The sequence below is a fragment of the Protopterus annectens genome, chromosome 16.part0 (assembly GCF_019279795.1).
Source record: "Protopterus annectens isolate FY-2018-M chromosome 16.part0, PAN1.0, whole genome shotgun sequence".
Taxonomy (NCBI): domain Eukaryota; kingdom Metazoa; phylum Chordata; order Ceratodontiformes; family Protopteridae; genus Protopterus; species Protopterus annectens.
Genome location: NC_056750.1, coordinates 249,478,902 through 249,504,433, shown reverse-complemented (window position 1 = coordinate 249,504,433; position 25,532 = coordinate 249,478,902). Strand labels below are relative to the sequence as shown.

At 42.9% G+C, this 25,532-nt stretch overlaps 1 protein-coding gene across 9 annotated transcripts in view; it reads left to right on the top strand.

Moving 5' to 3' along the window:
* NOP9 (NOP9 nucleolar protein) overlaps positions 1 to 25,532 on the top strand; it is a 480,269-nt gene that overhangs the window by 227,313 nt on the left and 227,424 nt on the right. For all 9 annotated transcript variants that reach the window (XM_044058359.1, XM_044058358.1, XM_044058352.1 and 6 more), the window contains exon 4: positions 13,151 to 13,615. In XM_044058359.1, the coding sequence (XP_043914294.1) occupies positions 13,151 to 13,615 (465 nt within the window). The remainder of the gene's footprint in view (positions 1 to 13,150; positions 13,616 to 25,532) is intronic.

The window sequence follows — 25,532 nt, the reverse complement described above, 5'->3', positions numbered from 1 at the left end:
AAAAATGGCACTACCATCTCTCCTTCAACCCATACTAAACTCCTTTGTGTATAAATTGACAAAAACCTCCTCTTTGATGTCCATATTTCCCAAACCATCAAAGTACACAAATAAATGGGAACACTATACAGACACAAAATTCTCCTCTCCGATCAGCACATATCTCCCTAGCCCAAACTCACCTATTGTCCACACTATTGTACGCAGCACCAATTCTTACCCGGACCAGAAAACTTGATCTTGAGAAACTTGAGTCATGCTATAATAAAATTGCCAAGTTTGCTAACAACTCCTCTTTCAGAACTCCCCACTGTCAGGCTCTAAGGGATCTACAATGGCTAGAACTTCCTCAACTACTCGGTTACCACCAACTAATCATTGCCTATAACATCCTGAAACATCCTCATAAAACCCCAGCGCTAAGTCAGCTTCTCACTCACTACAAAGCTAATCACCCTCTCTCCGTTCTGTTGACAAATCACTACTCTGTATCTCAAGGGCTAACAATAGTGCTGGGAAAGCCCTATTCTCCCACACCATATCTAGAACCTGGAATAGCCTCCCCTCTTCTCTGACTTCTGCATCCACTACTACACTGTTTAAAAACTCGCGTAAATCGCATCTTATGAACACCTGGCTATGTATCCATGTATTACATAACATTTATTTTGCTTCTTCGTATACCTTCCTTCCTAGTATACTTACTAATATATATGCTACAGTAGCACAACTCTAATTTCTTTATCTCTAGCATGACATTCCCCTTGGTAACCATATTGTTTTTTTATTACTTTTATATATTGTTGATATTCTGTTTGTCTGTTTAACATTTGTCTGATTTTTTTGTCTGATTGTTATGTAAATGTGGAGCTTTTCTCCCCGGCCTCTGCTGTAAATGGACCTGGTCCAGTCAGACTATCCCGGTAAAAAAATGTAAAATAAATAAGTAATTAATTAATTGACTAGAGACAGGGGGAGGGGAACTTGGTTGCAAAAGGTTATGAAAATAATGAAAAATGCATTGAAAAGGTTAGAAAAATTAATGCAAAATTCATTGAACATCATGAGACACAGTAGCAGGACTGCTTGCAGATTTTATGTGATACATCAGACAGCATGAAGTACATATTGTCTGTACATTGGGGAATAGTTACGAAGTATGAGATAATTAGTGGTTGATATTTTATTTTATAGTAGTAGTACAGGAACTAATTAGTTTATTAAAACAAATTTGATAACGCTTTTCTTCAAAAGAAGAAAGCAATTGGAAATAATACTGATGGGTTGGCACAGAGGGTTAAGAAAAAGCATTGCAGTCATCTGGTATGGGGTTTGATTCCCTCTGTTCTCATTTGCCTACTGTGTGACCTTCAGCAAGTCACTTAACCAGGCATTGCATTCAGATTATTTCTGAAGAGTCTGTGTCCAGTGAACCTACTTGGTCAACCAGTGGGTGTTATTGTGACATAACAAAACTGATAAATAGAATTCTATTTATTTATTTGATTACCAGGAAATTCTGACTGGGTGGGTGCCCATTTTCAGGAGAGGCCTGGGAAGAAAAAGCTTCATGTTGTAAAATTACTGTTTTTAAAATAGTTGTGTAGAATGGTATTTAGTGCTGTAGAAGCAGATGGACGCTGGATAATTTCTTAGTTGGTAAGAAGCTGTATATATGATGATGGTGTAGTTTTAACCAATTTTAGCTTTTTGCTGCTGTACAGCTAGACAGTGGTGAGTTCTGAAAGGGGTGTTCGCTGCAGATTTGGCCAGTTTATCATAGCATTGTTCATTTTTAGGTTTTTTGTGGTAATTGGAGGTTAGTAAGGATAGGAGTGCCATAAAAGCAATGGGTGGAGATAGTAAGTATTGCTAAGTGTAGTTTTAGTTGTGTTATTGAGAGTATTTGGCTCTATAAAGCATCCCTAGTTTTTGGTAATTTTTTACACAATTTTGTATACGCAACTCGAATTTAAGATCCTGTACTGTCATCCCAAAGAATTTTCAATGAGTAGTGACTAAATGGCTGTATTATTAACAGAGTAAATTTTAAACCAAAAAGAAACTTCACAGTGTGGAGGGTGTGATGTTCACTCCTTGAATTATGTCATCCACCTAATTCACTAATAAAAATTGAACTGTAAAGTACATACTATAAAATAATAAAATAGAAAATGGTAGGTAGTCAACTGTTAAGTTAAAAATTGAATATCCTTTATCGAAACACACAAACAAGCGATCCTAGTTGTGTATAAATCAGGTTATTTGGAGCAAGGGAGTGGTTATAGAGGGTGGTTCTGTTAAGAGCAATAAAAGCATTAAACTCATTCCTTTAACCCCCTTCCCCCTTAACACCATAGTGTAAACTAGGACTGTGCTATCTTAGAATGGAAATTAAGAAGCTAGAGAGAAATTAAAATATATTATATAAAAACAGCTTATTAACAATTTACATAGACTTATAAGTTGTGCCACATAGAAAGACTTCCTTACCACTGTGGACATGTGATGGTCAAAGTTCAGGCTGCCATCTACCTGTGTACCTAGATCCCTCACCTCTAAGTTTACTCTTAGGGTTGTGTTTAATGGTTGTAGTTATCAGGGGTATTTGATTTCTCAAAGGGTACGATGATGCATTTCTTTGCATTTGGTGTCAGAACCACTGTCTGAAACTAATCATTTGCCTGATTTAGACCCTCTTGAAGGATATCTACATTGTTGGGGGATTCAGTGGTTGTCCCCAGCTTGCAGTCATCTGCAAACTTTGCCACCCAGAGGCCTTCCACATTGGTCTTAGCATCCAATAAGTATGTTCTGAACAGGGGCGTCCCAGCATTGAGCCTTGTGGCACACCACTAGTAACTGGCCTCTTGCTGGAACCTGAATCACCCACTTCAGCTACATGTGTCCTTTCCTTGAGCCAATTGACTCTCCATCTGGGATTTATGTCCAGTTTTGTGATTTTTCTTATACATAAGTGGATAGTTGTGTCAGATGCCTTGGCCAGGTCGATGTAGATGGTATGCACTGTTTTGCCCTCATCCATGGCCTTGGTGAGTTTCTCAAAGAAGTACACCAGATTTAGTATGCACAACTTGCCTTTGACAATGCAGAATTGGGTAGAGTCCAGTGTTTGGAGGTTTCCTATGTCTTTGTTTTATTAGGCACATGATTTTTCTTTCCATGACCTTAAAAATAAGACTAGTCAAGCTTATGAGTGTGTAATTTCCTGGGTCAGGTGACAATCCTCCCTTATGCAGAAGAATGACAGTAGTTGTTTTCTATCGGAACAAAGCTGGCCCAGAGGCTGTAGTTAAATAGAGCTCTTATTGGGCCTGATAGGTCCTGATTTAAGCTATTTAAGAGGCAACCTGGTATGTGTCGTCGGGCCCCATTGATGTCATGTTTTTAGCTTTAGAGAGCACTGTGGCTACCTCTTCATTGGTGATAATTGGTGGAGGAATGGTGGTAGTATTTCTTGGGGGAGAACTGGGGGTAATGGAGAAGTAAAATGTAAGCTGAATTTATTGGCCAGCAGATTTGCTATATCTTCTGGCTTATATAGGAGATGCCATCTATAACTAGTTCCGCACATTGTCGAGTGCTGTTGTTACAGACCTGTCCATACCTCTCCATTTCTTTTTCTTTGTTCCAAATTCTTACCATTAATTTCCTTTGATTGTTGACACCTCCTTTCCTGTGTTCATCTGCTTTCACTTCTGTAGTTTCCTTAGCAGTCTGAGCATATAATTTTTTTTCTGGGTAATCTTGTTTTAAAATGGCTTCTGATTCCAATTGGATTTTGTCCCTAATTTCACCCCATGAAACACCTTTTCCACTCTCTGCTTCGCTCTGTAACAGCAATTCACACAAAATATTCTGCAACCCTCCTGACTAGAGGGTTATTATAAAACATCCATCATTGTTTTGATCATTTGCTTCTGATGAAACAAACCAAATTGTTTTTGAAACAACTCCTCAGAATCCTTTAGAGCATCAAAACACTACACCAACGTTTGCTTCTCTGCCATCTTGAGATCTCCTCGAGTACTGTTCGCCTAGCTGCCACAGCACTAGGATTGGAACAAGCACTCTCCTAAAGAGTAGGGGATGTCCCCCAATACCCTGGCCAAATTTTCTCTACTGTTATAAGTACCACCTTGAGTTTTCCCTGAAAAGAGGCTAATATCCTGGATAAGTAAATAAAATAAGTAAGTAAAATACTTTGCCCACATATTTAGTGTCTTTAATTCTGCCATGTTAGTGTTTGTTTTTTCTGTAAGCTTGTTGCTGCTCTACTTAAGTGTGCTGCCAGTCTGTTTGAAAAATAAATATTTTTGCCAGAACTGCTTTCATTCTCTTGGTGGTTTACTAATGATGATGATGATAAGAAGAAAAGTACAGTTTTGCAAGTAAGCTTATCATAAGAGTAGATGTTTGAATGATCAGTGCTGTAGTAGCTGTTCCCTCCATCCATTTCCCCTACTTTGTTGCCAGGATGTACATATTGATTTTTATTTACTTAGCGTTATCTTGCTTTAGGGCACCAGTCTCCCTCTTTCAATTGGCATGAAAGCTTTGAAGGGAGTGGTGCCCACACCATTGATTTTCTAATGCTGTACAGAAGCTGTTATCAGTCTGGGAATGTAGAAAGTGATTTTTGTTCTGGAAGATGACCGGCTGTTAGTATCCTGTGCAGGGTATAACCTATATAGCTGTGGCTACTGCAGCAGTGATAATTTTGAGCATCTGCTGCTATGTTAAGTTTTCTTGTAGAGCTATACTCTTCTGAGAAATTGCAGTCTTAGACTTTTTTTGGACATATATTGCCAAGTCACAGAACATGGAACTTGAGTCCTGACATTTCAGAAGTTTACCAAATAAGCCCACATGGTGGCGCTGTTATATCAGTAAACTTTACAATAAGAGGAAGTGACTGTCGCGTCTTTAATGTAAATCCCTGGCCCAATATAAGAATAAAAACAAATGGTGAACAAAATATTTAAAAGCACAATTAAGTGTGAGGTCAGTCTTGAGCTTGTTTTCCTTAACTACCAAAGGTATGGCATTATTTATCTGTGTTGGGAGAATTAGATACATCTCCCCAAACTGTCCTTGTTGACAGGTTCAGTTCTAATTGTACTTTGCCTTTGTGCGAGTGTGTGCGTCTCTGTGCGTGTGTTTCCCTCCCACAGAAACCCTCACACTAAACCTCACAGTGGAACAAAATCTGTCATTCCTGTCTCTTAAAACCAGGAGTACCAGCTCCACTGTTCCTGATAACATCCCCAGTTTCCTTCTTGACAGTGCAACTTAGTTTAATTAAGCCCCTGCAAAATATCTTCAGCATATGCTTCTTCACCACTTATTAAATCTCAGTTTTGGAGAACTGCCTTTGTGGTGCCGTAATGATGGGCTTCACACTGATTCCAGTTGTAAACCCATAAGCATCAGCAGCATTGTGTACAAGGTACTGGAAAGCACCTTATAGAACTCGTAAATGTTGACTTAGACAATCTTCAGAACCTAGCTCCTAATCAGTAAGGTAACTCAAGTCCTGAATGAGGTCTAGACGGTTTGTACAGCATGTCTGGTATATTCAAGGCCTTCAGCACCATTTCTTGTGCAGGTATTATTATTTATTTATATTTATTTATTAACATTTGTTGACCGGGAAAGTCCACTGGGTCCAAGACCCATTTTCAGTGGAGGCCCGGGGTGAAAGCATTACAGTGACAACAAAGTTTAACATAAGCTTAAAAAGTATTGCATGTTAAAGACAGAGAAGAAAACATATGTCAAAAGTACAATTTACAGGATTTACATTATACTACACAAGACGCAAGAGAAAAACGTATTTCAAAATAAAATTCGCAGGAATTTACTTTATTCTACACTAGAAAAGCATGGATTTTAAAATGCTACATTCTATGTTGAGTATAGTATACTGTATAGTAGGTTTCCAGTAGTTGTTGTGAAGACTGGGTTTTACAAAGATTTACCAACCCAGTATTTGGTGAAATGTGCTTTTTAAGGAGGTTTGTTTCTGAGGCAGGTGCAGGATGGATTGTTTAGATAATGTGTTTTTTTTAGAGCTACTTTAAAGGTTTTTGGGTGGTCAGTTTGGGTTATTTCATATGGTCGGTTATTCCATAGTTTGGCAGTAGAGTGGAAGAACAGACATTGTCCAGCTCTTTTTGTTTGGTTTTGTTCCTGTAAGCAAGAGTTTACAGGAAGATCTTAAGAGTTCTTGTAGGGGTGTAAATTTGTAGGATTGAGTCGAGGGCTGGGCATTCATTAGGTTTACTGATTAGTTTGTGGGTTAAGGTTAGTTGGGTGTATTTTAGATGATGAATATGTTGATGTGCAACTAACAGATATTTTGTGGAGATCGTGGTACAGTGGGGATAAGGGAATATTCTCTTTTCCCCACTGTAGTGCGATCTTGGAGTTAGAATATTAAAGTAGGGGGGTGTGGGGGGTGCAGGGGGGCTTGACTGCATTACTTTCAACACTTAACTGTTTAGCACCAGTTCACAGCAGGGCAGCGCAGTGTTGTGTTTGTTAATGTTTTGAGTGACAATTAATTATGTGAGTAAAATATTTTTGTTTAGAATATAGGAGAGAAGTTTAGTAAAGGGTATGGAATGGTTTGAAAATTAGATATGAATATGAACACCATTCCTCACTTGGGTATTATAGAAAAACTCACCAGCCTGAACATAAACCCCTACGCCACAAGATGGATTGTCAACTGGCTTACAGACAGAACTCACACGGTAAGAATAGCGGGCTCCAGGTCAGACTCTAAACCAATCACAAGTGGTGTCCTGCAAGGCTCGGTTCTGGGACCCCTACTGTTCGGCATATATTTCTCAGAAGTACAGGCAAACACAGGAGGATTATGGCTAACCAAGTTCATCGATGACTGCAAACTGGGAGCCATAATTGACTCTCTGGCTGACACGGACATCCTTCAGCAAAGCCTTACTGAGACAGACACCTGGTGTCAAAGTCATGGCCTCAAGCTAAATGCCAAAACTTGCATAGTCATCCCGTTTGGGGAAAAGCAAAACACCCATGAATTACCACATAGGCGGCAGCCCCCTTAATACAGAAGAGGTAATAAGAGATCTGGGGGACCCAGGTAGATAGTAATCTCTCCTTTGACAATCATATTGCCAAAGTAGTTAGGAAATCCTTCTATGTGGCCCATCTAATTACTAAGGGGTTCGCATCTAGAAATAAAGAGGTTATAGTGCCCGTCTACTCGTCACTCGTCAGACCCATCATAGAGTACAGTACCCCATTTGGGATGTACCTCACAAGACACTTCCAACAGCTGGAAAGACCACAAAAGCACCTCACCAAGAGGATTACTGGCCTCAAACAGCCCGACTGAAAAAACTCCAGCTGTACTCAGTGGCATATCGCTAACTCGGAGGTGATCTCTGCCTGACTTACAAAGCCATGTCCAACTCAGAATTGATGGACATGCTCCACCTAAAGAAATCCAAGTCACTGCGAGCCACTTGCTCTAGTGAGCTAAACCTTGCCACAACAATAAATAGAACATGCTGGAGGGATAGATTCTTGTCGCAGAGACTCCCCATGCTTTGGAACAAAATTCCTGACTACATTATGCAGAGCCCCTCACTAACACTCTTCAAGAGAAGCCTTGACAAGTAGATGGGTAACAGAAAATACACCCCTGGGATCACTTCATTGGCTCTGCTTGACAGAGGCTCAGTTAATTAATCAATGGGGCGACGAAAGCCGACACACTCTGGCTAGGCTTAAAAATGCCCTTGGGCAGATAGCCTAGTACCTACCTATGAACCTAAGTTAAGAATGAATACTGTAATGTTCTCTAGGGCAAATCAGTGAAATTTTGTGTACTGTTTCAGTTCTTCAGTAAGTAGTGTGAACTGTTTATTTTCTTCAGAAAAATGTATGAAGCATTAGGAGGGGTAAGTAGGGCAGTTTACAAGAGAACAAAAGCCTATTTCTGAAACTTTTATAGGGCAATAGAGGGTAGAATGATGGGGCTAGATCATGGAGATGGACTTATGTGGACGTGGGAGTCATGTATGAAGTATGTAACAGTATTGTGTTAAGTATGTGTGTGTGACAACTCAGTCATGGGCGTTCTACAGTATTCTGGACATTTGAAAGGTATGTACAGCGCAGCTCAAAACATCATATCTTGGTTTACTCCAGGGGTGGCCCGTGCTATTGGACTGCCAGACTGCAGCCCCCTCAACTGTAAAATAAAGAAATAAAAATAAAAAAAATTTAAAAATTTGCGGACTTTCACGCATGCGCACTAGTCTGGACTACTGCTGAGACAGTCTGGAGCATGCGCAGATTGTCTCAGCAGCAGTCGTGACTGGGAAACATGACGAACGGAGCTCCCAGAAGTCTATGCAGTTTTAAACTGCATAGACTGTCCTGGAACTCGCTGGGAATACACGTCGGGGTTGGACTGCAACGTCAGCAGTCTGGAGTTTGCTGCAGTCTCGTCGGGGGAAGATCTCGTGACGGGCAGGGTCTGGTGTGGATTGGAGTTTGCTGCAGTCTCGTCGGGGGAAGATCTCGCGATGGGCAGGGTCTGGTGTGGATTTGTGCGGGTTCGTAGACAGGGATTTGGATTTATGGTGGTTTTGGTTTACTACATGTAAGTGTGTGTCTGTGTGTGTGTCTGTGTGTAAGAAAATGCCCCAGGTGCAATATACTGGTGGTTAGACTCATGGTGGTATGGTAGGGAATACCTCAGGCTTGAACCCTGTACCTTGTATGCAGGTGTTAAAGACCTGAATTCCCTACCCACCACCATTTGTAAAACAATTGCAGATTTTTGCCTCTTATTTGATCTGATCTGTTCCTCATAATATCTGTGGTTTGTAAATGTTGTAATGCTTGATATTTGATGGTGCAGTGGTAGCATTGTTGCCTCACAGCTGCAGGTTCTTGGGTTTGATTCTTGGCTGGGGTGCCTTCTTAGTGGGGTTCTGTATCTTCTCCCTGTGTTTGTGTGGGTTTGCTTTTGTGTCCTCCCATGTTGCAAAGACATGTCTGCATTATTTCTTCCGGGCCTCTGCTGAAAATTGTTTTTTTGTTCCAAGTCAGACTGTCCTGATTAACAAATGTTAAATAAAATTGACAGGCATTTGAATTTCAGACTTCAGGTTTCTGAATGTTTAATTCCTTACATATTTGATGGTGCAGTGGCAGTATTGTTGCCTCACAGCTATAGGTTTTCTGGTTTGATTCTTGGCTGGGGTGCTTTCTGTGGGGAGTCTGCATCTTATCCCTGTGTTTGTGTGGATTTGCTCTGGTGTCCTGCCATTTTACAAAGATGTGTCTACAGTATTTCTCCCTGAGCCTCTGCTGAAAATTGTTTTTGTTCCGTCAGAAGTAAAATTGACAGGCATTTGAATTTCAGACTTCATATTCTTCAGAAAATACATAGTAAAACAACTTTTTATTCTAGCAATAAATATATAGTAACACAATCTTTTATTATAGCAATTTTCTAAGTTTATAAGATGACTATTTGAAATGTGTCCTTATTTTTGGAACTGTATTACCCTGTTATTGGCTTTGTCCAGGTTTTTTGTGCTAAGGTTGACAGCTATGGCAAGAACTGAATTCACTGAATATGTTTGAGGGCTTTATTCCCTCATTACTGGGTTTGTCCATGTGTTTTGTGCTAAGAGGTTGACAGCTATGGTGAGAACTGAATTCATTAAATGATAGCCATTTAAGTTTCAGTCTTCCTCTCTTTCACAAAGCAGCTGATTTGGTGTAGTAGTATGTTGCTCTTGACTGTTTTGCACAGGGACCTTGGCAGTAAAATTTATGGTGGTAACACAGCATTTTTCTTTCACAAAGCAGGTGATTTGGCATAGTGGTATGTTGTTCTGACTCTTTTGCACAGGGACCTTGGCAGTAAAATGTATGGTGGTAACGCAGCATTTTATTCTAGCAACTTTCCAAGATTATACAAGCAATATTTAATGCGTCCCTGGTTTTTGCCTGTTTGACCTACCCCAATAAATTTGGCTTTTTCCAGATTTCTTGTGCTGCGAAGTTGAGATGCAGTTGAGTATTGAGTAGATTTTACAATGAACTGAGAGCTGCAGTGGAAGAGAGGTTTAGTGCTGATTATGCTAAGTCAGCTCACATTGCTAATAGCACAACAGGTTGTGTACTTGCTTTTGATGCAGACGGTTGTTTGTTCTACTCCCATAACAGGTGAATGCTGCCGTACTGAAAGTTAAGATACTAACTATGAGCCTGTTATCAGTTTGCCATCCATTTCCTATTGCAATATTACTAGCTTATTTTTAATGTAATTTAGGCAATTTATTCCTCCGGGGCATCAGACACTTTATTTTTCGATGAAACCATGAAATATAAAGGTGATTGCTAGCAGCAACCTCTTCATTACAGATTTATTTAACGTGGAATTTAGATGACTTTTTTATTACTTCAGAGATTGTGCATATTTACTGATAATGGTGGACTGTAGAAGTTTGAGTAGACTTTTATGATGGAAATGTTCTGAATTGGGCAGTTTTGGCATTGGTGCATGCGTTTTGTTTCATTGTTTACTGGAAAAATGTTCAAAGCAATAGGAAGGTGTATCAAAGAGCACATGTATGTTTCATATGCAAGGGGCCTATGATTTGAAAACAGCCCAGAATTAATCTTTATCTGCCACGGGTAAAATGTATTTTCTTTGAATTTGGGTTTCAATGTTGTTTCAATGAATGTGAGTTTCAATGGCAGAGAAGTTTTAATGCCAAGTTTGTTTAGCAGATGTCTTAGTGTTTGTGCTGTAAAATGCAAAATAAAACTTTCAAATGAAGTTCAAATCATCATAGAAGTAAATCGGTATGCACATTAGAGTTTATGGTAAATGGAGTGAAATAGCCAAGTAATGGATTATTGGAATGGCTGCAGGGGGAGGCTCCATTCGACCATGGTTTTGTGAGGGGGAAGGGTGGCAAACTTAGGCAGCCCCAGCTGAACCATACCTCCCAACTGTCCAGATTTTCAAAGAATGAATAGATTTTTTGCTTCTTAATTTTGGTTTGTTCCTCATAAAATTTGTGGTTTTCTGGCAAATCATTTAGGAATTAAGTCACTAAATAATGACACACTGAGTTTCAGACTACATAACCTTCAGAAAAATGCATGCTAAAGTAAGACCTGTTTTATCAACTGTCTCAGTTTATACAAGAGCAATTTTTAGTACTGTTCATATGTTCCCCCAGTATATTTGGCCTTGTCCAGATTTATTGCATTAACAGGTTGAGAGGTACATGCAAATAAATTGCTTTATAGAATTAAGCATAGCTAAACCTCTCAACTGTCCCTGATTTTGGCTCAAAATATTGCTCTTCCCCAATGATCCCTCCGCAAAATAGCAATTTTGGAAGAAAACATGGAGTGTTTATAATTAAGAATTAACTGTAATAATCCGTTGGATTACTTTTATTTCAGAAATGCATGTAGATTATTTTATTTTGTCAGCTGCTCAAGTTAGCAGTACTAATATTAAAGTGTCCCTTCTTTGACAGGTTCCCAGCTGTATTGTGTTGCTACTTTATATTTTTACATCACATTTTTGGTCCATTTTTCATAAAATTGTGGTTTTTTGGCAAATTAGTGACAAATCAGTAAAGACTGAAGTTAGAAAATAATGACAGATATTTGAGTTTCAGATTTCTTACCATTCAGAAAATTCATACTAATGCAAGACCTCTATTATCTTTCTAAGTTGATAAGAGCAGTATTTTAAAACTTGTCCTTATTTTTGGGCCTTTGTCCCATTTCTTTGTATGGCTTTGTCCAGATTTCTTGCTCTGAGGTTGAGAGGTATGACAAATGTGTCAGGGCCATCACAAGTCAGCCAGAGACATTTCAAACTGTGACATACTTGTTGCACCCCACTCCCCCATGTAGTGACTCTGGATGTGTCGAAGCAAGGCAAGGAGTAGTTATGCAGTGTAAATGTGCAGAGTATCCCCCCCCCATCCAAGTTAGACACAAGTACTAGAGTGGCGCTTCATCTGTCCTTGATTTTTACAGAATGGTCTGGTTTCTGTCATATTTTTTGTACTGTTGATTTATGCTTAAAATGACAGCTGTTTCTAACCTTGGATATGGTGTTTAATTTTGTGATTATGTGAATTACATGGATAAGAAACAACACTTTGGCCCAAAAACTAAGTTTCCTTGTTTTTTTTTTTTCATTTGGAGTGTTGCTGTATATTATACTTTTTCTTCAGAGAATTTTCTGTAACCGCTAACTCTTTCGAAAAAGTGTGCTAAACTTGGTAATATTCAGTCTTCTGATCTCAGCAAGCTACAGTCTTGAGCTTTAAAACTGTCAAAGTGACCAAAAGCAAAAAGTGTTTTTTCTCTCCTGTTTATCCCATGTCCAAGTACACTAAAACTGTTTCCTTTCTGAATCAGCGTGAGATTTGATTAAGGGAAAAGTGTTGGGACTTTCATGCTCCATGTCAGGAAAGCTAGTGGAAATTAAAAAAAAAAAAAAAAAAAAAAAAAAAAGAAAGGTACTTAGAGTTTTGGGGCTGTAAATTACACATAGGTGCCATTATAGAGAGGAATATGTTACCTATGTTTCACAGAAGGGATTTCCTTTAAGAGGGATTCTTAAGCAGTGCTGCAGATGTCTTCAAGGACAAGGGGGTGTAAGTGGCACAATTGTAAAACCACACCTCAGTTTTAGCAGACCAACCCCCCCCCCCCTTCCAGGAAAAGGCCACATGTACATGTAAGAAACTTTTCCACATTCAGGAAGTACACCTGAATTGAAATGTAAAGAATGCTTGTTCCTTTCCACCTGGAAACTGATTGACTGTACTCTTAGTCAACAGCATCCATGAGAATGGCTATGCTATCTTTATGCTGGAGCCATGATTTTAGCCGTGCCCTTTGAATTCCTGGGGACTTGTATCCTTTTTCGTGTATTTCACACTTGTATTCCAACAAATGCAGAATAGTTTATTCACCATTTGGTGTTTTTTTAACTCCCATTATTAAGTTTTAGTTGGAGTGTTGAGATTTTTATGTCTTTTTTTTTTTCCTGATTTCCTGTTGACGTTTTTTTTTCCAGCTTTATTCGTCACTAATGTGTTTGCAGAAGTGAGTGGCAAAGAAGTTTCTCTGTCATCTGACCAGCTGGGGAGTGTGGTTTTGGAAAAACTACTGCCATATGTTACGGTGTCACAACTCTACAGCTTCTTGTCTGCATTTAGCTCCAGTTTTGAGGAGACATCTCACCACAGGTGTGCAGCTCACGTCATTGAGACAGCACTTCGGCAAATTCCCCACTTTCATCAGCATTTACATGACACTGTAGCGGAGGAGGAAAGTTCAAAAAGTGAGAAAACTGAGGGGACCAGGACTTTGGAAGATGTAGTGCTACACCTGTGTGCAACTGTGAAAGTGGGGCTGGTGGATTTTTGTAGGGACATCCATGCCAGCTTTGTGGTACGAACACTAGTTCAGGTACTTGCAGGTATCTGGCTAAATACAAGTTGTCGAGGAAGCAGCAAAATGCAGGATTCTAGCTACAGTAGTAAGTGTCAGAAAATCTATTTTCCCTATTTATGATATGAACTTACTTTGTCTTACTGAAAGAATATTGTTGGTTGACACGGTCCTTGCATCTCTAACATTTGAAATGTAGATTAGATATGGTTTTCATCCCATGAATCTTATTTTTTTTTTTTAAATGTTATATTAATTAAAACATTTTCACATATACAATACAACACTTTTGTTTAAAAGAAGTGCATAGCAAAGATGAGATCCACTTTCAAAAGTTACCTTTATTATTTAAGTCTGAAAAAAATTAGTTGCTTTGGAGAGAAGTATGTTCTAGGTATTTGGTATTAGGTGTGTTCATGATCTTACTATGGAGAATATGTACTTACCAAGTTCTGTGCACAAGATTTAGTGGAATTAATGTTTGCTGTGCATAATTTCTGCAAGTTAGTAATCGTGTTCTTGTGGTACCCATGTGTTAGAAGAATCTATTTTACACTTTAGATTTTCTAAATCTGTAAATATTTTTAAAGAAAAATATGATGGAGAAATGTTTTCTGCTTTCTCCAGTACTTTTTCCATACGTTGACTACTGAATAGATGACATTTATGTGTACGATTACACTGTTAGAAAAAACAGTGCCGTAATAGTTTGTTTTAATCTGACTTGGTGTGCCAAAAGAGGTTTGTAGCACATCTTCTGAACTTTCTAACCTAGACATAGAGAACTCAAGGTGAATTGGTGAATGTTATTACTATACTGAAATGACAAAAACCCTGAAACTAGAATTCTAGGATCCAGAGTAAGAACTAATGAAATTTTGCTGAAGCATCAGAGATACTATATTCGATTTAATTGTATTTCAGTGAATATTTACAATCTCACTGTTTGGATTATTCCATTGCAGAGATTTTGCTTTTGAAATGGCATAGTAGTACATAAATGGTTCAGTGTTATGGTTATTGGTAAGTATACGCTTTGTAATGTGTAATCTGTTAGACTGTGGGTTTTCACTGTATTTTCAGGCTTGTTATTCTAACTTAATAACAATAGATTTAGACTTGTGTTTTCATGTTGCATTCAGTTTCAGGAAGAGACAGTTAAGTAGAAAGGAAAAGATTATCTTGCTGGTTAAGCTTGAGATGTGCGGATATAACAGATGTGAAGTTGTTCAATCTCGCCTTCATTCTTACTGATGGGTTCGGAGCCGATCCCCCGGCTCTGAGTCGGCCAAATTGCAAAGCTCGAGGTCTCCAAATAGCTCGAGGCCAAAACCTATCCCCTGATGCCCCTCTACTTTCCTCAGATCTAGTTTGCTGCTGCAACAGATCGAGCGTGTTCCTTCAGCTCAGGCCATTTTTGGTAGTCAGCTAAGTAAAGTTTTTCCTTTGGTTTCTTCTTCACCTTCTAATTAGAAGAATTTTTCCCCTTAGCCGAAGTTAGGCTGGTATTTTATTTACCTTTCCCGTTTGTGTGAGGAATTTACAAAGAAAGCTAGTGGAATTGATTTCCGTTATTGGTGTTAGGCCATTTTTTTGTTGTGCCTGCTTAGGCATCTTTGTACCCTATTCCCTCATAGCCAAGTTTAGGCTTTAGCCTGTTTACTTTAGCCGGTTAGGCTTAATTACTTGTTTTATAGCCTAGTTAGGCTTTATTTCCTTTTGATAGCACAGATTGCTGAAACTGTTAAGTAACCTCCTCCTTGGCCGGTCAGGCTTTATTACCTTATTTCATAGCCGAAGTTAGGCTTTATTTTCTTTAGAAATAACTTTATTGTTTAGATACAGATTGTTGTGTTAGCTAAGTGTGGCTCTTAACAATATTTTGGTTTGGATTGTGATTTCAATTGTTTTCTGACATTGTCTAGTGCATTAACATGTCTCAAAAGGTGAAGTCAGGCTTCAGGAAATGCCCCAAATGTAATTAAAAAAATGTCTGTCACAGATGGTCACACCATCTGTGTTTATTGTTTAGGCGAGGTCCACCTTCAGGAAGTATGTTCTGTGTGCCACAGTTTTAGTACCTGGGTTCTGGCAGAGAGAAAAAGAAAGCTAGTGGAAAGAGGCCTTAAGTCCACCTTTCAATTGGATCTGGACTCCGCTTCGCAGAGAAATCCAAAACCTTCTTCTTCTTCCACTTCTGTCTCTGCTTCGGAGCCAAAAGGCCTTTCGACTCCAAAGGTATCTGACTTGGCTCCATAGTTAGCAGAGCAGACTGTTCAGGTAGTGGGTAGGAGCCGGTCCCCAGTCTTGGAGCCAGTATCTCCGACCCTAAGGTCTCCGATTACTGGGTTCTCCTGCTCCTTCTGTGGCCTCCTCTTGAGCTTCCAGACTATTGGATTCAGATGTGGATCGTGTGGTGAGGAGATTACTTCAGAATCCGGCGCAACCTAAAATTTTATCAGCTTCGACCCTGGCATCTTTAGAACCAAATCAAGTCACCTACCCTGCTTAGTGTTCCTTCTCCGACTCCAGTCGCATCTTCGGAGCCGGAGGGAGCTGATCAGCCGATTGTGGAACAATCGGCGCCAACACCCATGTCTGGCCTATCGGCACCAACAACCCTGATGTTTTCTGCCCCGGCTGCAGACTCTGGGAGCTGACACTCTCCCGTTGGTTCCAGGGAGGGAAGTCGAACCGATGCTTTGGTTCCGACTCTCCCCCTCAGGGCTTCGGCCCAGATGAGCTTGGCTCCCACCTCAGGATCTGAGCTGGTGGCTTTGGTGCAGGAGGAGTCCTCGATGTCTTTGGACCTGGGGGCTTCCTTGCTTCGGAGTCGTGGTGCCTTCGATGCCATGAGGAGGGTCTTGTCCCCATGGACAGTCACAACTTCTGAACAGACTACCTCTTCCCGCAAAGCACTGGAATCTTCTCTGTCACCGCAGATCCATCGTAAGTGTAGGAACCCGGAGCCTCAGGAAGCCCCCAAGGGGGAATCCTGCTCTTCTGAGACCTCCCCAGAAGCTCCCACTGAGGAGGTCCCTAGGAAAAGAACATGTAAGAGGAGACATGTAGATTCCCCTCAGGAATTTGTCTGACACCGATTTGGAGGAATCGGAGGTCCCCCTCTGAGGATATATCCTTCGCGGATATCCTAGACATCCTGCAACAGAGAAGTGACTCGCAGCCCATCAACCCTTCCAAGGATGAATCGGTGTTCCTGAAAGCTTTTGGGTCCTGACCCTCCACCTCTTGGGTGTCTCCGCCCTTCGATGAGTTGATGGATCTTCTTTTATCTCGAAGGGCGTGGGAATCGCCAGATACCATGGAACCTATCCCTAGAAGACCAAACAAATATATTTCTGCACCTCATGATAAGACCTTTTTGTCTAAACCTATTCCTGTTGATGCCATGGTGTTGCGGCAGCCACTAAGAAAAAGATGTCAGAGACCTCTGCATCTGACCATCCTCCTAATAGAGAGTCCAGGATTATGGACAGATTTGGCAAGCACATATGCAGTTCAGCAAATGAAGAGCAAATGTAGAACTATCTAACTCACTTTACCAGGCTTCAAAGAGATCTAAAAGAGCTTGGAGATGCTCTTCGGAGTGCAGTGGCTGATACAGTAACTGATAAGATGACATCTCAGCTTGCTACCCTTAATTCCATCATCAACTCTTCCATGCTTCTTGTATCTTATGCAGCTGATGGGATGAGTAGGGCAGCGGGTACAGGAATAGCTCTTCGGAGACATTCCTGGATGTGCTTGTGTTCTTTTGCGGAACCTTTCAAGTCATCCTTTGTGAATGCCCTGTTTGATGGTTCCTCACTTTTTGGACCTAAAGTTAAAGAGATCCTCACCAGATGTGACCAAGACGGAAAGACTGTCTGCCGCAGGAGTCAGTTTTTCCACACCTACTAGACCTTATCCCAAAGGCTAGCTGGGTGGGAAAATGTGGTTCCACAAAGCCAAAACAAGGTGAAACCCCCTCCAGGGGCAGAGGAAGGGGCAATAATGGAAGACTCCACCCACGTGGCAGAGGGGGTCCACAGAACCAGGGTGACAGGGATCAGTTCCTTGGGAAACCCTATCAGCGCTCCTGAAAGGAGGCCCACCTGTCCACCTCTGGAGGCAGTCTGGGGACATCTGTCTTTGTATCTAGGCGCCTGGCACAAAATCACAAAAGACAACTGGGTACAAAGTATCATATCCAGGGGTTATATTATCCCCTTTCACTCAAGCCCAGAACCTTTAAGAAAGATCCCAGATGTTCCACCCAGTCTTCGGGACATAGCAACAATAGAGATTCGAATGTTGCTAGAAAAAAAGTCATCCAATCAGTCCCGGCAGACCAGAAAGGATCTGGAACTTACTCAAGGTTCTTTTTAGTACCAAAGAAAACCAGGGACTGGAGACCAATTCTAGATCTCAGCAGACTCAACAGATCTGTAGAAAAGACAAAGTTTCGGATGGTCACGCTTCAGTCAATATTCCCATTCTTAGGGAAAGACAATTGGATGTGCTAAATAGATCTCCAGGATGCATACTACCATATAAAGATGGCCAGGCCATCCAGGGATCATCTGCGCTTTCAGCTGGGGACCAGTCATTACCAGTTTCGAGCCCTGCCCTTTGGTCTCACTACAGCCCCCAGATTGTTTACCAAATGTGTGGCAGTGGTAATGGCTCACCTGAGGCATCAAGGAATCAGAGTTTTTCCATATTTGGACGACTGGCTCCTTACTGCACCCACCAAGCATCATCTCATACAGGCTAGGGACATTACTTTAGACCTCTGCTCTCAACCATGGATAACTATAAAGTCAGAAAAATCTGCCTTATCGCCGTCACAGCCTAGCGTCTGTATAGGAGTAGACTTAGACACCGTCAGCATGTCCCTAAAACTTCCTTGGGAAAGAATACTTATCCTTCGACAACAGATTCTGGACATTCTCCCAAACCACAGAGCACCAGCATTGGAGATTCTCTGACTGTTGAGCACCATGGCAGCAGCTGTTATAGCAATACCTCTAGCGAGGTCACACATGCGCATTCTTCAGTGGCTACTATTCACATAGTGGACCTTTCAAGAATTACCTATGGATCACCTGGTTCGGATAACCAACTCATGCATGAAGGATCTTCGGCGGTGGCTGACATCCGAATCGGTAACCATGGGGCGTCCCTTTGTTCTCCCGACTCCAGTTGCAACTGTGACCACGGACGCCTCCCTGATCGGGTGGAGGGGCATTATCAGGGACGGACAGCCCAAGGCATATAGCAAGAACACGAGGCTCACTTGCATATCAACGTCCTAGAGATGAGAGTGATACACTTAGCGTTGCAGTCTTTTTTAGCCTGGATGCGCCTGTGTGACTTTGCGGAGGCCTTCAAGTCTTCCTTCACTGATGCCCCCTTCGATGGGTCCTCACTTTTTGGGACCAAAGTGAAAGACACCCTCACCAGATGCGAGCAAGAGGGAAAGACCCTGTCTGCAGTAGGGGTCCGTTTTTCCCTTCCCTCTAGGCCTTACCCCAAGGCTCAGAGGAGAGGGAAGATGTGGTTCAAGAAATCACAGAAGTCTTTCCCTGCCGCACAAGGTGAGTCCCCCTCCAGAGGCAGAGGAGGGGGAGGTTATTCTGGAAGACGCTGCCCTAGAGGCAGAGGAGGCCCCGCAACTCGGGAGACCGTGATTCCTTTCGCAGTTCCTCTTACCATCGTTCCTGATGTGTTGCCCGACTGTGCTATTCCGGAGCCGGTCGGGGGCTGCATTTTGTTGTACCCGGAAGCCTGGGAAAGCATCACCCAGGATCGATGGGTGCTACGAATAGTTTCCAGAGGTTATACCATTCCCTTTTTGTCAGATCCCCCTCCAGTTGGGAGAATCCTGGACGTTCCACCCAGTCAAAGGGATCACACAGCATTAGAAGTCTCAAAGCTGCTAAAGAAAGAAATCATCCAACCTGTCCCCTCAGACCAAATCGGATTAGGGACTTGCTCAAGACTCTTTTTGGTGCCGAAAAGAACAGGGGACCTGAGACCCATTCTAGATCTCAGCCGATTAAACCACTACATTCTGAAGTCCAAGTTCCGAATGGTCACCCTTCAGTCCATTTTCCTGCTGCTGGGAAAAGAAGTGTGGATGTGCTCCATCTACCTCAAGGATGCTTACTACCATATCAAAATGGACAGGGCATCCAGGAGTCACTTGCGCTTCCGGCTGGGAGCCAGTCATTTTCAGTTTCGTGCCCTGCCCTTTGGTCTCACCACAGCCCCCAGGGTGTTCACCAAGTGCTTGACGGATTTTCCTAGTGGCCATCACCTCTGCGAGCAGAGTTTCAGAATTATAGGCCCTGTTGGTAAGGCATCCATATTTGATATTCCACAAGGATAGAGTTTCCTTCAGAACAAACCCCTCTTTCCTACCAAAGGTTTGCTCGGAATCCAACCTTTATCAAACCATTGAACTGCCAGTTTTCTTTGCTAATCATACTCATCAATTGGAGTATATGCTTCACAAGCTTGATGTTCACAGACAGCTTTGTTTCTAATTAAACAGGACAAAAGACCACAGACCATCTGACCAGCTGTTTGTGTCATTTTCAAATTCCAGGAAGGCTACCACAGTTTCCAAATCTACCTTATCTTAGTGGCTTTCAGACTGAATATCCTTTGTTTATAGTTCTGCACATATTCCCTTGGAAAACAAATATGTTATGTAGTCCAATCTCGCCTACATTCTTACTCACGGGTTCAGAGCTGAATATTGGCTCCAACTCGGCCAACTTTTATTTTCTAGCACAAAGTCTCTTATTGGCTGGGCTAAACAGGTATCCCATGTTGCACTGCTCCATAGCTCCAGATCTCGTTTGCCGCTCGTGTAGCTAGGACGTGGTCTTGCTTGGCTGTGGCTAAGTACCTCTAAATTTCTATTTTCTCTTCAGAAAATTGTTGCTAGTCTAACAAAAGCTATTTTCATAGCTGTTTCTTCTGGTTTACTGTTTAAATTTTGTTGAAGTGTTGTCTGTGTGTGAGTTGGTATCCCTAACTGTTCCGGTGGGCTAGGCCCATTTAAATTAGAGGACCTAGTCCTCCTTTTTTGTGTAGTGTTTTTACCTTGCACTTTCCTGGTTTTAGTGAGTAGTTTTCCTGGTTGAGTTGTGTGTTGTAGGTTTTCAAAGAACCGTTTAACTTAGAGGCTCTTTGAGGTTTTTGTGTGTAGTGATAATTTCCCGCCTTGCTGTTTTTTGGCCTTTGCTGTTTTTCGGCTAAGTCATCTCCTTGGTCTTGGTGTTGAGTAGTTTAGTTAAGATGTCTAAGAATCAAAAGGATCCAAATGTAACTACAAGATGTCCATTACGGACGGACATTCCATATGTGTGTATTGCCTAGGAGCAATTCATTTGCAAGAATCCTGTAGCTTCTGCCACGCCTTCAGTCCGAGGGTGTTACAGGAAAGAAAAAATAAACTTATATTGAAGGGGTTCCTAAAACCTTCATTTGAGGAGTCTTTAGACTCGACTCCTAGTTCCCAGTCCAAGTCTAAGGCTTCAAAGGCGAAGAAAAGGTCTCCGGCTCAGTCTGTCTCCTCAAAGCCACTGGAGAAAACTTCTAAACTGGACTCTACCTCCTCAGCTCCTCTGTCCTCGGGGCCGCAGGAGGTATCTGTTGTGCTGGAATCGACCTCTGCTCCAATTTTATTGGAACCCATTCGGAGCCGGTCTCCCAGTGTTAGACATGGTTCTCCTGATAGGAGATCCCAATCCCCCTCTCTGTCCTCCATATCCTCCAGGCTTTCTGATTTGGATGTCGATAGGGTGGTTCAGAGGCTCCTGCAGTCGCCGGTGTTGGCTAAAATATTTTCGGCTGTGACCCAGTCGGCTCCGGAGCCAGTCCCAATGCTTGTGTCGATGGTTCCTCCACGGGGCACTCCCTTGTCTTCGGAGCCGGAGTGCTCTGCTCCGAGTGATGTTCTTGTGCCGGCTCCGATACCCCTCAAGGGTTTATCGGTGCCAACGTCGGCTCCAACCATGTCTGCTCCGTCCACAGGTTTCGGTACTCGGGTTTCCTTTGTTGGGCCTGAGGGGGATACTTTGGGACATCTGTCGGTTCCGAGCCTCCCCCTCGGTGCTTCAGCTCGGGGAACCCCGACCCCGGTCATGTCCTTGGATTTGGGGGGACCAGCTTTCAAGGCTATGAGGAGCGCACTGGCCAGATCTTCAGTTACATCACCCGGATCGGTCATTCCGTCCCCTTCCACCCCGGCTACAGCTTCTGATGCCCCCCTATCAGTAGATGGAGCCCAAAGGTCTGGGGATACCCCCATGAGCTGTCCCCAACTTTCTGAGGGTCCCTCTGAGTCCATGCCTGAGGAGCCCCCCAGAAAGAAGTTGAGCAAGAGGAAGCACATAGACTCCCAGGACGAGTCTCTCACTTCTGATACCGACCTCGAGGAGTCCGAGGGGTCCCCCAAGATGTCCTCTGATGCCTCTTTCTCCGACATCCTGGAGATATTGAGACAGAGAGATGACTGGCCATCCAAAACCCCCTCTGAGGAGGAGTCTGTATTATTCAAGGCCTTTGGGGCTCAACCCTCCGCCTCCTGGGTGTCTCCATCCTTTGACGAACTCCTGGATTTAATTTGTCGAAGGGTGTGGGAGAATCCTGATTCGGTGGAACATGTGCCCAAAAGGCCCAATAAATTTCTTTCTGCCCCCTTGGAGAAAGAGTTTCTGTCCAAAGGGGTTCCTGTAGATGCCATGGTGGTGGCGGCGGCCACACAGCAGGAAGTAGCCGAGTCTTCTTCCTCCGTCCATCCTCCTAACAAGGAGTCCAGGAGCATGGACCGGTACGGGAAGTGTACCCTTTCGTCAGTGACCTTCACCCTGCGGTCGCTGAACTATCTTTGTCATTTTACTCTGCTCCAAAGAGATCTCCTCAAGGAGTTAGGAGATACTCTAGCGGGTAATGTACCTGAGGCGTTGGCGCACACGGTTAACGCCCAGGTGTCTACCCTCAGTTTAATTGTCAACTCATCCATGAGGCTCATTTCGTATGCAGCAGAGGGGGCGAGTAGGGCAGCTAGTTCGGGAGTAGCCCTCAGGAGGCAAGCCTGGATGTGCCTGTGTCACTTCGCGGAGGCCTTCAAGTCTTCCTTCACTGACGCTCCCTTCGATGGGTCCTCACTTTTTGGGACCAAAGTGAAAGACACCCTCACCAGATGCGAGCAAGAGGGAAAGACCCTGTCTGCCGTAGGGGCCATTTTTCCCTTCCCTCTAGGCCTTACCCCAAGGCTCAGAGAGGAGGGAAGATGTGGTTCAAGAAATCACAGAAGTCTTTCCCTGCAGCACAAGGTGAGTCCCCCTCCAGCGGCAGAGGAGGGGGAGGTTATTCTGGAAGACACCGCCCTAGAGGCAGAGGAGGCCCCGCAACTCAGGAGACTGTGATTCCTTTCGCGGTTCCTCTTACCATCGTTCCTGGTGTGTTGCCCGACTGTGCTATTCCGGAGCCAGTCGGGGGCTGCATTTCGTTGTACCCGGAAGCCTGGGAAAGTATCACCCAGGATCGATGGGTGCTAGGAATACTTTCCGGAGGTTATTCCATTCCCTTTTTGTCAGATCCCCCTCCAGTCGGGAGAATCCTGGGCATTCCACCCAGTCAAAGGGATCACACAGCATTAGAAGTCTCAAAGCTGCTAAAGAAAGGAGTCATCCAACCTGTCCCCTCAGACCAAATCGGATTAGGGACATACTCAAGACTCTCGTTTTGGTGCCGAAAATAACAGGGGACCTGAGACCCATTCTAGATCTCAGCCGATTAAACCACTAGGTTCTGAAGTCCAAGTTCCGAATGGTCACCCTTCAGTCCATTTTCTCGCTGCTGGGAAAAGAACTGTGGATGTGCTCCATCGACCTCAAGGATGCTTACTACCATATCAAAATGGACAGGGCATCCAGAAGTCACTGACGCTTCTGGCTGGGAGCCAGTCATTTTCAGTTTCGTGCTCTGCCCTTTGGTCTCACCACAGCCCCCAGGGTGTTCACCAAGTGCTTGGCGGATTTTCCTAGTGGCTATCACCTCTGCAAGCAGAGTTTCAGAATTACAGGCCCTATTGGTAAGGCATCCATATTTGATATTCCACAAGGATAGTTTCCTTCAGAACAAACCTCTCTTTCCTACCAAAGGTTTGCTCAGAATCCAACCTTAATCAAACCATTGAACTGCCAGTTTTCTTTCCTAATCATACTCATCAATTGGAGTATATGCTTCACAAGCTTGATGTTCACAGACAGCTTTGTTTCTAATTAGACAGGACAAAAGACCACAGACCATCTGACCAGCTGTTAGGTACCACAGTTTCCAAACCTACCTTATCTTAGTGGACTTCAGATTGAATATCCTTTGTTTATAGTTCTGCACATATTCCCTTGGAAAGCAAAGTTAAAGCTCATTCAACTAGAGCTTTCTGTACTTCTACAGCCTTTTCAGCTAGGCTACCAATAGATTCTATTTGTGCGGCAGCTGCATGGTCAAAACCACTTACCTTTATTACCCATTACAAAGTAGATAAGACCTCTAGGGACAGGGCTTCCTTTGGTTCTGCTGTCCTTAGGCAGGTACTGCTGTGAGCCACCCAAGATTGTGGTGCTGAGGATGCTTAACCGTCAGTAAGAATGAAGGCGAGATTGAACAACTCCACATAAAGAAGTTGTGTACTTACCATAACAACTCCACATAAAGAAGTTATGTACTTACCATAACATTTCATGTGAGTTATTCCTCTCGCCTTCATTCTTACAACCCACCTCCCTAACCCCAACCAGTGTCTGGAAGTTCGAGAGTTAACTCTTTCTGTCTGATGTTCTTCGTCTCCCATTGCTGCAGTCCTGACATATGGGTATTCCGCTGTCCTCCATCGGCCCGAATACCAAAGGGCTAGAATCTGGCGTCGGTCACGGCGCCCGAGACCGGCGTCAGTACGTGCCGGTATAAATGCGCATGACCGACGCCATATCCTCAGTCTTTCTTGCCGCGTGGTCCTAAGCAGAAGCAGCGTTTGCGAGTGCCGTTCGGCATTCTGAAATTGTCGGTTTTCGAGTTTCAGACCGGAGACCAAGCTGGGCTAAGTACCCCGTTGGGGACATTTTTTGTCTTTTTCTTGCCTCAGTTTTAACGGATGTCAGAAAAAGTTAATAACTGTATTTCTTGTGGGAAACAGATTCCTCATAGGGATTACCATTCACTCTGTATTCCTTGTTTAGGGCCTGAGCACGACGTGGTTGGGTGTCGCTTTTGTGCTACTTTTAATAAGCGCACTATTAAACGTCGGTTAGACTGTGCTAGGTTAGTGTTTGGTAAACGGTGTAATTATAATATGCAGTCGGACTCTCCGACGACCGGTTCTGCTAAGAAACGCAAAGACAAATCTTTGCGTTCCAAACTAGATGAGTCGTCCATTGCGGACGCCGGTTCGGTAGAGCCACCGACTACTTCAACGGCTCCTTCTGAAATTTTACCGGAGTCACAAGGGGAGCCTTTACTACTTCAGGAAGTGGCTTCTCCTGTAGTGGGCCAAGCTGAAGGTGCTTCTCAGATGTCGGTGGTTCCCTCCCCTCACAGGGTTGCTAGGCCTCCTACTTCTCATAGTAAAAGCCTTTCTAAATCTAAGTCTGCCCCTGCTGGTGTCAGTCCCCAGGGTCCAGCTCCTAGAAGGCACATGTTAAAGATGGCAGAAGATTTGATTACTTTAATTAGGGGTTCTATGCCTCCCCCTGAGAAAAGGCCCAGGGTAGAGCCAGGGATGGAGGCTCTGGATCAGTCTTCCAATGACTCTGATTCTTCTGTGGAAGAGCTCCAGGATTTCCCTCCTTACTCTGATTCAGAGGCTGAGGATTCTACTCCCTCTGCATCCCCTCCTGAAGATTTTTCATTTTCTGAAACCTTGCACTCCATGAGGGAACATTTTAAATGGGAAGGCCAGGATTATTCTGATTCTCGTAAAAGAC